The sequence below is a fragment of the Neolamprologus brichardi genome, chromosome 22, assembly GCF_056152115.1.
Source record: "Neolamprologus brichardi isolate AB-2024 chromosome 22, ASM5615211v1, whole genome shotgun sequence".
Classification (NCBI taxonomy): domain Eukaryota; kingdom Metazoa; phylum Chordata; class Actinopteri; order Cichliformes; family Cichlidae; genus Neolamprologus; species Neolamprologus brichardi.
In genome coordinates, this window is record NC_142124.1 from 24,930,589 (window position 1) to 24,942,772 (window position 12,184).

A 12,184-nucleotide genomic window follows, 5' to 3' on the forward strand; every position below is an offset into this window, starting at 1 on the left:
TGTTTAAATGTTTCAAGAACACACATATAAAAGAAAGAATAAAAACAGTAAAGAGCAGGTTTAATACTCCGAGGTCTGCTTGATCCAGGGGTCAAAGCTAATGAAATACATTAGGGCCAAAGATAAAACTTGGTCTGACACTTCATGGTTGACCTGCTGTGGTTCTTAAATGCTTCCACTTTGCAATAACAGTAATACATTACAGATGACACAGAACATCTAAAGGGAAGAAATTCTACTAACTAACTTGTTGCAAATGTGGTATCCTGATGTAGTGGTATACTTAAATTCAGTTAGTTCTTTGGAATGAGCCATTCTTTCACAAATGTTTGTAAAGGCAGACTGCATGGCTAGATGTTAGATTACATACACCTGTGATAACGGAATTGAAAACACCTGAATTAAAAAGATGAAGATTTTCACACCTGCTGTGTTCATTCCAGTGTTCATTCTCTGTTTCGTTTCCTCCTTACACAAAGTAAACATACAGTCATTCTAGCACCTAGCTGTAAAATGAATCCAAGTTCCCCATGTTAATCATTGGGCAAGAACCCAAAACCTTCTTCCTGTTCTTACATTTCTTGCTCCTGCCCCAAACATCTGGCAGACAAGCAGACTGCCAAGGTTGTCACGCGGTTTGTAGTGACAAATTTTGGTTTGCTCTGAATTTTTTCTGTGTGAAAAGAAAAGACATCGTGTCTTTTGTGTATTTGTTTTTTGTAAGCCAATTTTTACAACTTCTGATTCAGAGCAGAATAATAATGTTAAATATGTTAAAACACCTTAAGAGTCTAAGTGGACCAATACTTTTTTCCGTGGAGTTTACCTGTAGTATATAACGAATATGACCCCTGGATTCTGGACAGCAGTTTCACTCAACCCTGGAATAAATCAATGGCTTGGTGATTCTACCGAATTGGAGGTAAATGTCAACCTGCTGTGAGTGTTCAGCTGAGTTCATGTGTGGTATGAGTCTGCGTTAATCATGTGACAGATCTGTGTGCGTTTGGGTTTTATTTGGTTTAACATTGTGTTCTAACTGTGACTGCTGATGTTCTATATCTGGCGGCGGTTGTTCCTGGATCGTCTCTTAGACGTTCGGCTCCTCACCGGGGTTTTGGGCTGAAGGATGATGGGCTGAGGGATTACCGGCTGAGGGATTACCGGCTGTGGTGGGAGGGCGGGGCTTTCAATGGCATGGTTGGGTCTCTGGTGGTTGAAGGCGGAGTTCCGCGGTTTAGCCAAACGAGAGCTGGACTTTTTCTTCACTGATTCTTCAGAGTCATCTGTAAAAAGAAAACAAAAACAAAAAAAAAACAAAGTTTGAAACTGTTTAAAGAAAAAGAAGGCGCACAACTTCACAGAAAAAAAATTCTGCTCAACTGATACTAAAAAAACAATCAGAAAGAAGTTTCAAAAGTCACAAAGTTTTCACCTCCAATGGACTCTGGCTGCTGGGTAAACAAGTTAGATATTAATTTATTTGCTAACGTATTGGTGGTTCACAATATGAAAACTGTTCTTTGGTCTAGAGAATCAGAGTATTATTGTCTCACCATCTTCCTCTTCCACACTGTTTGGAGCAGCTACAGCAGGTTCTGCAATCAATCAATCAATTAATTAATCAATCAAGCAATCAATCATCTTTTAATTTCAGCTGATGAATTCAAAATCCAGCAGCTATCCATGCAGTCTGCATATCTAGACATTTGTAAAAGAATGTCTGGTTCCAAAGATGTCACTGAATTTAAGTATAGCACAGAAGGTTGACCAGTACTTTGTCCATATAATATATATATATATAGGGACATACCAGGTGCTGTTATACGATTGATTACTGGAACTGAAAATAAAAAGCATACATTTATATGTACAGTAGTTATTTTTAAAAGTTTTCACATTGTAGCTACAAACTGAAGACATCAAATATATGAAGCAAGATATATGGAATAATGTAGCAAAGAAAAAATTGATGAATAACTGAAGAATCCTCAAAGTAGCCACCCATTGCATTGATTACTTCTTTGCACACTCTTGGCCTTCTCTCAATGAGCTTTATGGTGCAGTCACCTGAAATAGTTTTCACTACACAGGTGAGTCTTTTCAGGGTTCATTTGTGGAATTTCTTGCCTTCTTAACACTGTTAGGGACCATCAGTTGTGTTGTGCAGAAGTCAGCTTGGTACACAGCTGACAGCCCTATTTGAAAACTGTTAGAATTCAAATTATGGCAAGGACCAATCAGCTAAGTAAAGAAATGTACAATCGCAAAAAACATCAATCACTACGATGAAACTGGCACACATGAGGACTGCCCCAGGAAGATCAAGAGTCACCCCTGCTGCTGAGGATAAATTTATCCAAATCATCATCCCCAGAAATCACAAAATAACAGCACCTCTAGTTCCAGTAGCATACACATCTGTACATCAACTCTTCAGAGGAGACTGCATGAATTGGGCCTTTATGGGGACATAGCTGCTGAGAATCCACTATTAATGAAAAGAAACAAGCTAAAGAGATTTGTTTGGGTCAAGAAACACAATGAATTGACATTAGACCAGTGAAAATCTGTGCTTTGGTCTGATGAGTCTAAATTTAAGATATCTGTGTCCACCTGCAGTGTCTTTGTGCAATGCAGGTAAATGGATGGTCCTTCACTGTGGAACTTAGATGAATGGTTCCCACAGTGAAGCATGGAGGAGGAGGTGTGTGGGTGTGGGGATGCTTTAGTGGTGATGCTATTGGGCATTTATTAAAACTGAAGGCACACTGAACCAGTGTTGCTACCACAGCATCCTGCAGCAACATGCCACTCCATCATTTATTTTTTACCCCAAACACACCTCCAGGCTGTGTAGGGGCTATTTTACCAAGATGGAGAATGATGGAGTGCTGCGCCAGATGGGCTGGCCTCCACAGTCACCTGACCTAAACCCAATCAAGAGGATTTGGAATGAGATATATCACAGAGCAAAGGCAAAAGGGCCAAGGAGTGCTCAGTATCTCTGGGAACTCCTTCAAGAATTTTGAAAAACCATTTCAGGTGACAACCTCATGAAGCTCAACAAGAGAATGCTAAGAGTGTGCAAAGAAGTAATCAAAGCAAAGAGCGGCTATTTTGAAGAATCTAAAATATAAAACATGTTTTCAGTTATTTCACACTTTTTTGTTTACAACTTAATTCCATATATGTTCATTCATAGTTTTGATGCCTTCGGTGAGAATCTACATTGTAAATAGTCATGAAAATAAAGAAAAACCATTAAATTAGAAGGTTTGCCCAAACCTTTGACCAGTAGTGTATGTGCAATGAGACCAGAGAGCTATGGGTTACTGTTCCTTTTTGTATCACTACATGAGGCAGATTATTATGTTTCTTACATAAATAGCCGGGCACCAAATCACCACATAAACTGCCAAATCTGATTCTGATTCTGCTTGCAGTAAATCCTGTTGTCTCTCCTCCTAATCTCCTCCTGCCACTGGGTGGAGCTGTATTCCCTGGGGTGTGTTACCTATGAATAATTAATGTTATTGTGCATCACTTTTCGGCTCTGATTAGTCAGAAGGTATGTTTCTTCGAACACTAACTCAACCTCTGATCTAAAGCAAATTAAGGTAAAAATCGTTCTCACTGTCTGCTGCCTGTGAACTTGAGCTGCTGACGTCTGAAACACATTGACACACAGAAAAAAACATTAAACAGGTAAATAGGTGAGATACAGCATCACGTCTGACCAACCACCTTACAGTACTATTGTCATGTAATCATGAATGTCAGAAGCAAAACATCTGTGAGGAGTTCACGTGATGATTGTCGCCTTATATCTTCATCATCACTATCATGATCGTTGTGTACCTACCTGAAGGTCCTCCTCCGTAATAATGTGATTCATCTGGAATCAGGACAGAATTTTTGTGTTAGATGTGTTTTGGTCTTGATTTAAATTCAACTTGTTATTTCTAGTCAGAAATCTCCAGTTCCAGTGCTTAACCTTCAGATCAAATATGTTTCAAACAATGAGGTCCGTTTATGTTTTTGAGACAGAAGCTCATATCAGACAGAGGTTCTGCCACCATGTTGTTCAGTCCTTCTGTTTGTGAGGGAGAGCCAATCAAAAGGAAGTCGTCTCAAAGGGAGAGGGGTTACATAAGCTTATTTTAGACATATGATAAAGTGATGAAACATGATTTACTGTGACATGTTACTGTTCCAGTAACTTTTAGATACACCTGAGATTGACCTGCTGAAGCAATTTTAAACTATTGCTCACATCAGTTGTTAAATGTCAGAGAAGCACAGGACAATGAGCTCAGGCCTGTGCCTGAGCTCATAGTTCTGTGGAGAACTATGAGCTCAGGTGTACTATGAAGGCAGTTCAGTATACTCAGTATACTTTCTGTTGTCTAGATTCACTCACCCTAACATTGTCGATCAGGATACACAAAGTTGGTGGAGTCTGACCATTTCTGTTCTCACCGAGACTTTAACACTCCGTACACTGATATCATGAGCTTAAAGGTGTTTTCCAGCTGTGTCTGAGTTCAAAATAACAGAGATTCTTACCAGGGTGATCAGGAGAGATGGCGTTTATGCTCTCTGAAACAACAACAACACTTCATTCAGAAAATCTTCAACAGAAATGATGCCGATGATCAGCCCTGCTGGGGGGCACTAATTCTGCCATGTTTGTATCAGGTATGTCTCAGTTTCATGGATGTGCTCCACGTGAGCAGAAAAGTAATTCAAGGTTTCACTTGACAGTTTTTAAGCAGTCAGGGTTAGACTTTGTGTTTGCACACCTGTTCCCTGATTCATCACCTGCCTCTACATGCATTCTCTTCCACTTATCCTTATCAGGGTCATGAGGGAGCCTATTCCAGCTGTCATAGTGTGAGAGGCGATATAAACCCTGGACACGTCGCCAATGTGTTTCAGGACTAACACATAGAGGCGGACAACCATTCGCACTCACATTCCCACAATCATCAATAAACCCCACTAACTGCATGTCTTTGGACTGTAGGAGGAAGCTGGAGTACCCAGAGAGACAAACATGGGGAAAACATGCAAACTCCACACAGAAACTCAAGAGTCAAACTCAGGACCATCTTGCTGTGAGGCAAGAGTGCTAACCACCACCTCCTGGTGTTACAATATTTTAAATAATAAATATTCTTCACATAAAACCAAAGAACTGAGCCATTTTATTTGAGAAATTATTCACAGCCGAACCCCACACATACTAACCTGTAGGAGCTTCATCAGATGTAGAATCTTTGTCTGACAGAGAGAGGTAAAATATTATACATGTGAGACAAAAACAGGTGAGAAGGCGAACAGGTGAGATAGTACAGAGATGAAATAGAGACAGGTGAGAAAGCACAGAGGTATTTACCTGTCGATGTGGCGTGTATTCCAGCATCTGCAAAGTGAAGAAACACTTTCATGAGGACAGGCAGGTTCATCAGTGACATTTTACTCAGATTGTCATTCAGAAGAGACAGATGACTTTTAACCCCACCGCTGGAGTCGATGTCTCCCTCAACCAGCACGATGAACAGAGAGAACAGAAGAACAATGTTCCTGCAACAAAAACACAACATTCAGTTTGACTTCCTGAGGCAAAAAAGGCATTTAAGCCTCATTTTGGTGCAAAGTCAGAAACCTTTAAATCTGGGATGAATCTGTTTAAGTTTCACATCAATGTGACCTCTGAAATTTAATGCTTCAAAATAACTGGCCTAAAAACTGCCCTGATTTGTTTTGAAGGTGGCACTGAGGATAAATGAGTCTGATTCTGCTGTTTTCATTGTTTTTACTGGGATCAGATTAGCTTCAGGAAAAATATACATGTATTGGTTTAACATTTGAAGAACAAAAACACAAATCAGGGATATTTTTTTCTTACAGGTCAAACTAAGAAATGCATCTATTTTAAGCTTTCAGCTGATCAGCTGTCAGACCATGATTATCTGTGATGTAACACGAGTGATTTGAATACATTCTTTAAATGCTTGTTTTAAATTAAGCTAACTGTAATTCAGTTTTCTTTAGTGCAGTAAAAATCCCTTCAGAAGTTTATAAGCTCAGCTTTTACAATTAAAATGAAAACAAGAAACAAAAAAAATTTAAAACTCATTTTCAATATAATATTTTTTAATGTAAATTTTATAACACATTCTTTTATTTTATTTTGGATGTACAGGTGCAGAAAAAATGTTTTCTTCTTGCATTCTGAAATTTTAAAAAGCAATAAAAGTTGTTAACCCTGTTATACACTCTATATAATAATTACATGTTAATTTATATTAAAATTGTTTTATGTAATTTGTAGAAATGCAATTTAAAACTCAAAGAAGAACATTAACACAGAGTAATGAAGAGCTGAAACAAGCAGGAAGCTTCAATAATATATCCTGATTTTATTGATTAATGTTTCACTCTGTAGAATAAACAATAAAAACACACTGAGACGAGAGGATGGACGTACCTGTTGAGCATAGTGATGTGATGTCAGACAGGGGATCAGTACAGGTAGGCAGACGGTTGACTGTTTACAGTACTTCAGTGTTTCCCTGCAGGAATCGTCAGGTTCTGAGATTCTGCAGCAGTTTATATATCGACCTAAATGTCAGAGTGTGTGTGCGAGCGTTTCAGGTTACTGCGTTAAAGACAGGAAGAGGAAGACTCCCAACCAGGTGAGTTTTTCTGAATGTATGAGGACCATGAGTCTGACACTGGTGACCAAAACTCTGGAAATGTTGATTTGACTGAAATTTGACAACCTTTATTAATTCACATTATTTCAAAGAGACAGTGTGTTTGTGTGTGTGCGTGTGTGTGTGTGTGTGTGTGTGTGTGTGTGTGTGTGTGTGTGTGTGTGTGTGTGTGTGCGTGTGTGTGTGTGTGTGTGTGTGTGTGTGTGTGTGTGTGTGTGTGCGTGTGTGTGTGTGTGTGTATGTGTAGAGAGAGAGAGAGAGTGAGAGACAGAGGGACACACACACTGGCCACATTTCACTCAGACACTGAGATCCTCCAGTAGAACCTGAACAATAGTGAGAGCAGAACAACAATGCTTCACTTGAAACCTGGCCCACTACAGACCAGGACCCCCTCAGTCTTGACCCACTACATATGAGAACCCCCTTAAATGTAACCCATTACAGACCAGGACCATCTTAAACCTAACCAACTATAGACAAGGAACCCCCTCAGACTTAACCCATTACAGTCCAAGACCTCCTCAATTCAATTCAGTTATCTGAGAAGCTTCTTCAGTTCTAACGGTTGATGTAAAGTCCCATTTCACCTCACTTCACTATTTCACCTCAAGTTAGGCTGTCATGATGGTCATGTGAGCCATTAGGGTTACATGGATGCGGCAGTTTAATCATCTGGATAACCCTCTAATGTATCCACCACCCCCTCAAGTGTCCTCACAAGGACAGCTATAGAAACGTGTGTGTGTGTGTGTGTGTGTGTGTGTGTGTGTGTGTGTGTGTGTGTGTGTGTGTGTGTGTGTGTGTGGTATTTGGCTATCAAAGGTTCTTCTGTCTGAAAATGTCTTTCTTTGTAAATGGAGACTTGGCTGAGGGGCCGAAGAGGCTTTTTAAAGCAGCACTGCTTCTTTCAGCCTCTGCTGCAGCTTTGAAACACTGTAAGGTCAGATTTACATGTTTATAGAGCCTCCATCCATTAATCAGTCCACCTATCCTTTCTTTTATTCATCTGTCCATCCTCTGTCTTTCTAACAGCATCCCACAGGAGAGAGGACGACCTGAAATAGAAAGAAGCTGTAGGAAGCACATTGTACTCTAAACACAGGCATATATCTGAGAATTCGTTTGAGCCACTTTAACCCAAAGTGTGGGCATCAGAACCACTAGAAACCAGCAGAGACAGAAACTGATTGAAACTGTCACTAAAAGCCCAGCTAAACCCTCACAGATGTCAATTCACACTCTGTTATTTATCTATACAAGTTTCACATAGCGACTTATCATGTGTAACCCACATGTGCTTAATCAGAAGTACCTGCCTATTATATTCACGGTATTCATTCGTTTTGTCTTTAAGGATTTGCTAGCTTAACATAGCTATTAGCTTAGCTCCTTATATTCCTTCGACCTGCAGGAATATACAGAAACTGTCATTGCCTATATCTCAAAGTGTACTGATGATGTCACAGAGACCAAGACTATCACTGTCTGGGCCAACCAGAAACCATGGCTCACAGGTGAGGTCTACAGGCTTCTGAGGGTGAGAAATGTGACCTACAGAGTCAGGGATGAGGTGAGCCTAAAAATAGCAAGGGTAAACCTGTCATGTGACAGCAGAGAGATGAAAAGGCAGGACTACAGGACCATTTTAATTTCCAGTGATTGCAATTTTCAACCCCTTCACTCAGTCCTCACACATCGGGACACGAGACTCATATGTTAGAATGCTGTTCATAGACTTCAGTTCAGCATTCAACACGATCATTCCCCACCAACTCATTCACAAACTGGATCTGGTGGGGATCAGCACCTCACTTTATACACACATCCTAGGGGAGCCCCTGTATTCATTGTTCTTATGCTGGAGGTGTTGCTGCCCACCCGTACTGGCTGCTGGATTTCCTGACAGGAAGACCGCAAATTTGCCAAAGACACAACTGTGGTAGGTCACATCAGCAGCAACAGTTGTTCATTGCAATTTTTTTTCCAACTCAGGAGCATTGCTAAACTCAAAAATGTCATCTAAAGACCTGGAAACAGTTATCCATGCCTTCATATCATCACGTCTTGACTACTGTAACTCTCTCTATTTAGGCATCTGTCACTGATGATTGTCCCGCTTGCAACTCATTCAAAATGCAGCCGCAAGGATCCTGACGGGGACCACAAAGAGAGAGAATATTACTCCGATACTCTCCATGGCTCCATGGCTTGGCTCCTGGTTACATTTCAGATCTCCTTAGCCTGCACCTACCCACTATAACTCTGTTCCTCCAGTCAGATGCTTTTATTGGTTCCACGCTCCCAGTTAAAATCTAGAGGTGACGCTCCGAGACTCTGGAACAGTCTTCCCTCTTTTATAAAGTCCTCTTCCTCTTTGGAAATCTACAAAACAAATTTGAAGACCTACGTATTTTCAAAGGCTTTTGTATCTCTGTACCACTTTTATTCAGTTTTAGCTATTCCAGTGTTTTATCTCATTGGATGATATATGCATGTGTATACGTATACATATACTTTAAGTTCACGTATGTGTGCTTGTGTGTGAATGTGTACACTTTTGTATATGTATGTGCGTGTACATATATATTTCTACAAACAAGTTTATATAAGCGTCTGCCTCTGCGTGTGTGTGTATATGGATGTCTCACATACATTTTTACAATGTTTTTATATCTTATCTATTTTAATTCTTTTTTTATCTGATTATATTATCCCTCTGTTCAGTGCTTTGGGCGACACTTAATGTCTTTTAAATGTGGTGGCTGAGTGGTGCAGGGACAACAACCTTTCCCTGGATGTGGAGAAGACTAAGGAGATCATCATAGACTTCAGGAGAGTTTACACTCTGCACACCCCACTAACTAATGGTGCTGCTTTGGAGAGGGTAAGCAGCACCAACTTCCTGGGTGTGCACATCTCAGAAGATCTCTCCTGGTCAAAGAACACGGCATCACTGGTCAGTAAAGCACAACAACAACTCTAGTCCCTTCGCAGACTAAAGAGCCTCCGGGCTAGAACCAGCAGACAGAGAGACAACTTCATCCATCAGGCTGTCAGGATGCTGAAAATTCTCTCCTGCTCTATCCCTTTTGAATGGCCACTCCCGAGAACCCTCAATGTCTAGATGTATTTAAAATTAAGAGGTGGACACCAGCACCAGAGGTGAGGCTGGATAAACGGACCATCCTCTGAATGCCAGGCCCTTTATGTATGTGATCATTTTTTGCTTTTTTTGCTGTTTTCTTTCCACGCAGAGTGTACAGTGGACGCCAATGTTTTGTCACTTTTTCGGAATCAAACTAAAAGTAATGTCAGTACTTCCAAGCTTTTCATGCTTTTGCAAAGATGCTTTTATCAGTAGTTCTCATCGCACTGATTTATGTTCAAGGGGTCTCCTTTCTCATAATTTTAATTCTATTTACTACCATAATGCTGTTAAATTATGGAACAGTCTAACAGAAGAAATAAAAGACAGTAAAAACATAAAACAGTTTAAAGTAAGATATAAAAACCTAATTTTAAATAAGTATAAGAATGAAGAAAACGGGGTTAACCCAGGACGGTAATGTTGCTGGTAATGGTGTTGTGGTTCTTTTTTGGGGGGGTTTTTTGTTTTGGTTTGTTTGTTTTCCCATAACTTGTGTATCTGCAAATATACACCTTCTGTATTTTTCATATGAAAGAAACTATACTGTGGTGGGGATTGCTAATTTCTTGTTTTTGATTTATGTATGTTTTGTTTTGTTTTGCTTTACTTTTGTTTCGTATGTTGTTTGTTTAATTTAAGACTAAAAAAAAAAAAAATTAAATGAATGAGAGGTAAAACTTGAGGGGGTAGGGACAAATAAGTAAATACTTCTGCCTACTCCTTTTCAAACAAATAATGGAATAATATTTTGTAATGATTGTGAAGGCTCATGTCTGAAATGTTTGAAATAAAAATTAACTGAACTGAACTGAACTGAACTGAAATTGGGGTGCAACATCATCATAACTTGACAGACTGGCAGCTGCAGTCACGGAGAAACTTGTGTATCTCTGTTCGGGAATGGCAGATTGAGCGGGGATGCTGAGAGGTCCAGGGTTTACGTTACAAAACCACGACCAACTGTTTCAAACTGAGAGCCTGAAGTGTTCTTCAAAAAGTGTGCACTTTTTCAGTAAGTTAAATGTGTTTGTAAGCTAATCCATAACTAAGGTCCTTAGCTAGGTCATGAGACCTAGCTAGCTATCCAATATCTTCACTCATTGTAATAACTCCAAAACGAACTGATGAAAACAGTACAAATGTACTGAGTACCACAAAAGTACTGTTAGGATGCCTGGGTCATTGACCCAGGGTTTTGAGTTTATATATTATTTATCTTTTCTATTCTTTGGTTTCTTCGTTAGAGTTATGTCTTATGGTTTGTCTCTGTGTAATCCTTAGTTGCTGTCTCCCCTGTTTGCTATATCCCTGTGTCCAGTCAGTGTCTGTGTCTGCCCTGGTCCCACGTCTCTGTTCCCTCTGTTGCAGTGCGTGCGTGTTCGTCTGTGTCTTTAGTTCAGTCTGTGTCATGTTTCCTGTTTTATTTTGAAGGTCCTTGTCTGATGTTAATGTATCTGGTTTCGCTTCCCTTTGTCTCGTTAGGCCTGATTTGCCCCAGCTGTGTTTCCCTCCTGTTACCCATTCCCTGATTGCTCCCTCTGTGTATTTAAGCCCTGTGTTTCTCTGTGTCCGTGTCGTGATCTACCGTTTAGCTAGCTGTGTGTTCTGTCAGTCTTCCGGTGTAAGTTTATTTTGATATTTCCAGTTATGTTATATTTGAGTTTAACATTAAAGCTGTTTTGAGTTTAAGTTTTGCCTCCGAGTGTCTGCACCTTGGGTCCTATTCCTGTCTGCACACAGCCGTTCCATAACAAGTACCACATGATGTGCTGTCAGTGAACGCTGCAGCTGTTTCATTGATAAAGTTAAAGACAAAAAGTCAAAGGGATTAATCATCAATGTAACTATGTTACTATATGTCAGCATTAACAGTACCTCAGTTTAGTGTTTCAGAAAGCTCCTTATCTCAGACCTGCAGAGCTTCTGTTTTAAACACTGAATGTAGTCGCATGAAGAGCACATGAGATTTTCTCTGACACAATTAAATAAAACCCAATGAAGGTCAAAGGTTGTCACTTGTATGGTGCGCTCAAAACTTGTGATCTGGAATTATATCACTGTGTTTTTGCCGATATTGTGTTATTTACCATAAAGTAATTTAGAGTCATGGTGGTGAAGATGGAGAGTCCTGCTTGATCCCTGCGATGAGCTTCAGTCTTCCTGATGTTTATGGAGTGATGCCTTTCTCAGTGGGTCAACAGAACATCTGGCACAGGACAGGTGTGATGAAAGAAAGGGAAGAAGTTTCTCCAAACCCCTGGACCCACAAAACTCAGCTTGGTCTTCATGGTCCCCCTCACTAGTTTTC

At 40.0% G+C, this 12,184-nt stretch overlaps 1 protein-coding gene across 1 annotated transcript; it reads right to left on the bottom strand.

Annotated features, from left to right (window-relative positions):
• LOC102776869 (uncharacterized) lies at positions 1 to 6,584 on the bottom strand. The gene is made up of 10 exons (XM_087835125.1): positions 6,497 to 6,584; positions 5,528 to 5,589; positions 5,402 to 5,428; positions 5,254 to 5,286; positions 4,570 to 4,602; positions 3,866 to 3,898; positions 3,638 to 3,670; positions 1,814 to 1,843; positions 1,557 to 1,598; positions 1 to 1,286 (listed from the first exon to the last, which is right to left on the bottom strand). The coding sequence occupies exons 1-10, from the start codon at positions 6,505 to 6,507 to the stop codon at positions 1,057 to 1,059; spliced, it is 534 nt and encodes a 177-aa protein (XP_087691251.1). The 5' UTR covers positions 6,508 to 6,584; the 3' UTR covers positions 1 to 1,056.
• Between the last annotated feature and the right edge of the window lie 5,600 nt (positions 6,585 to 12,184).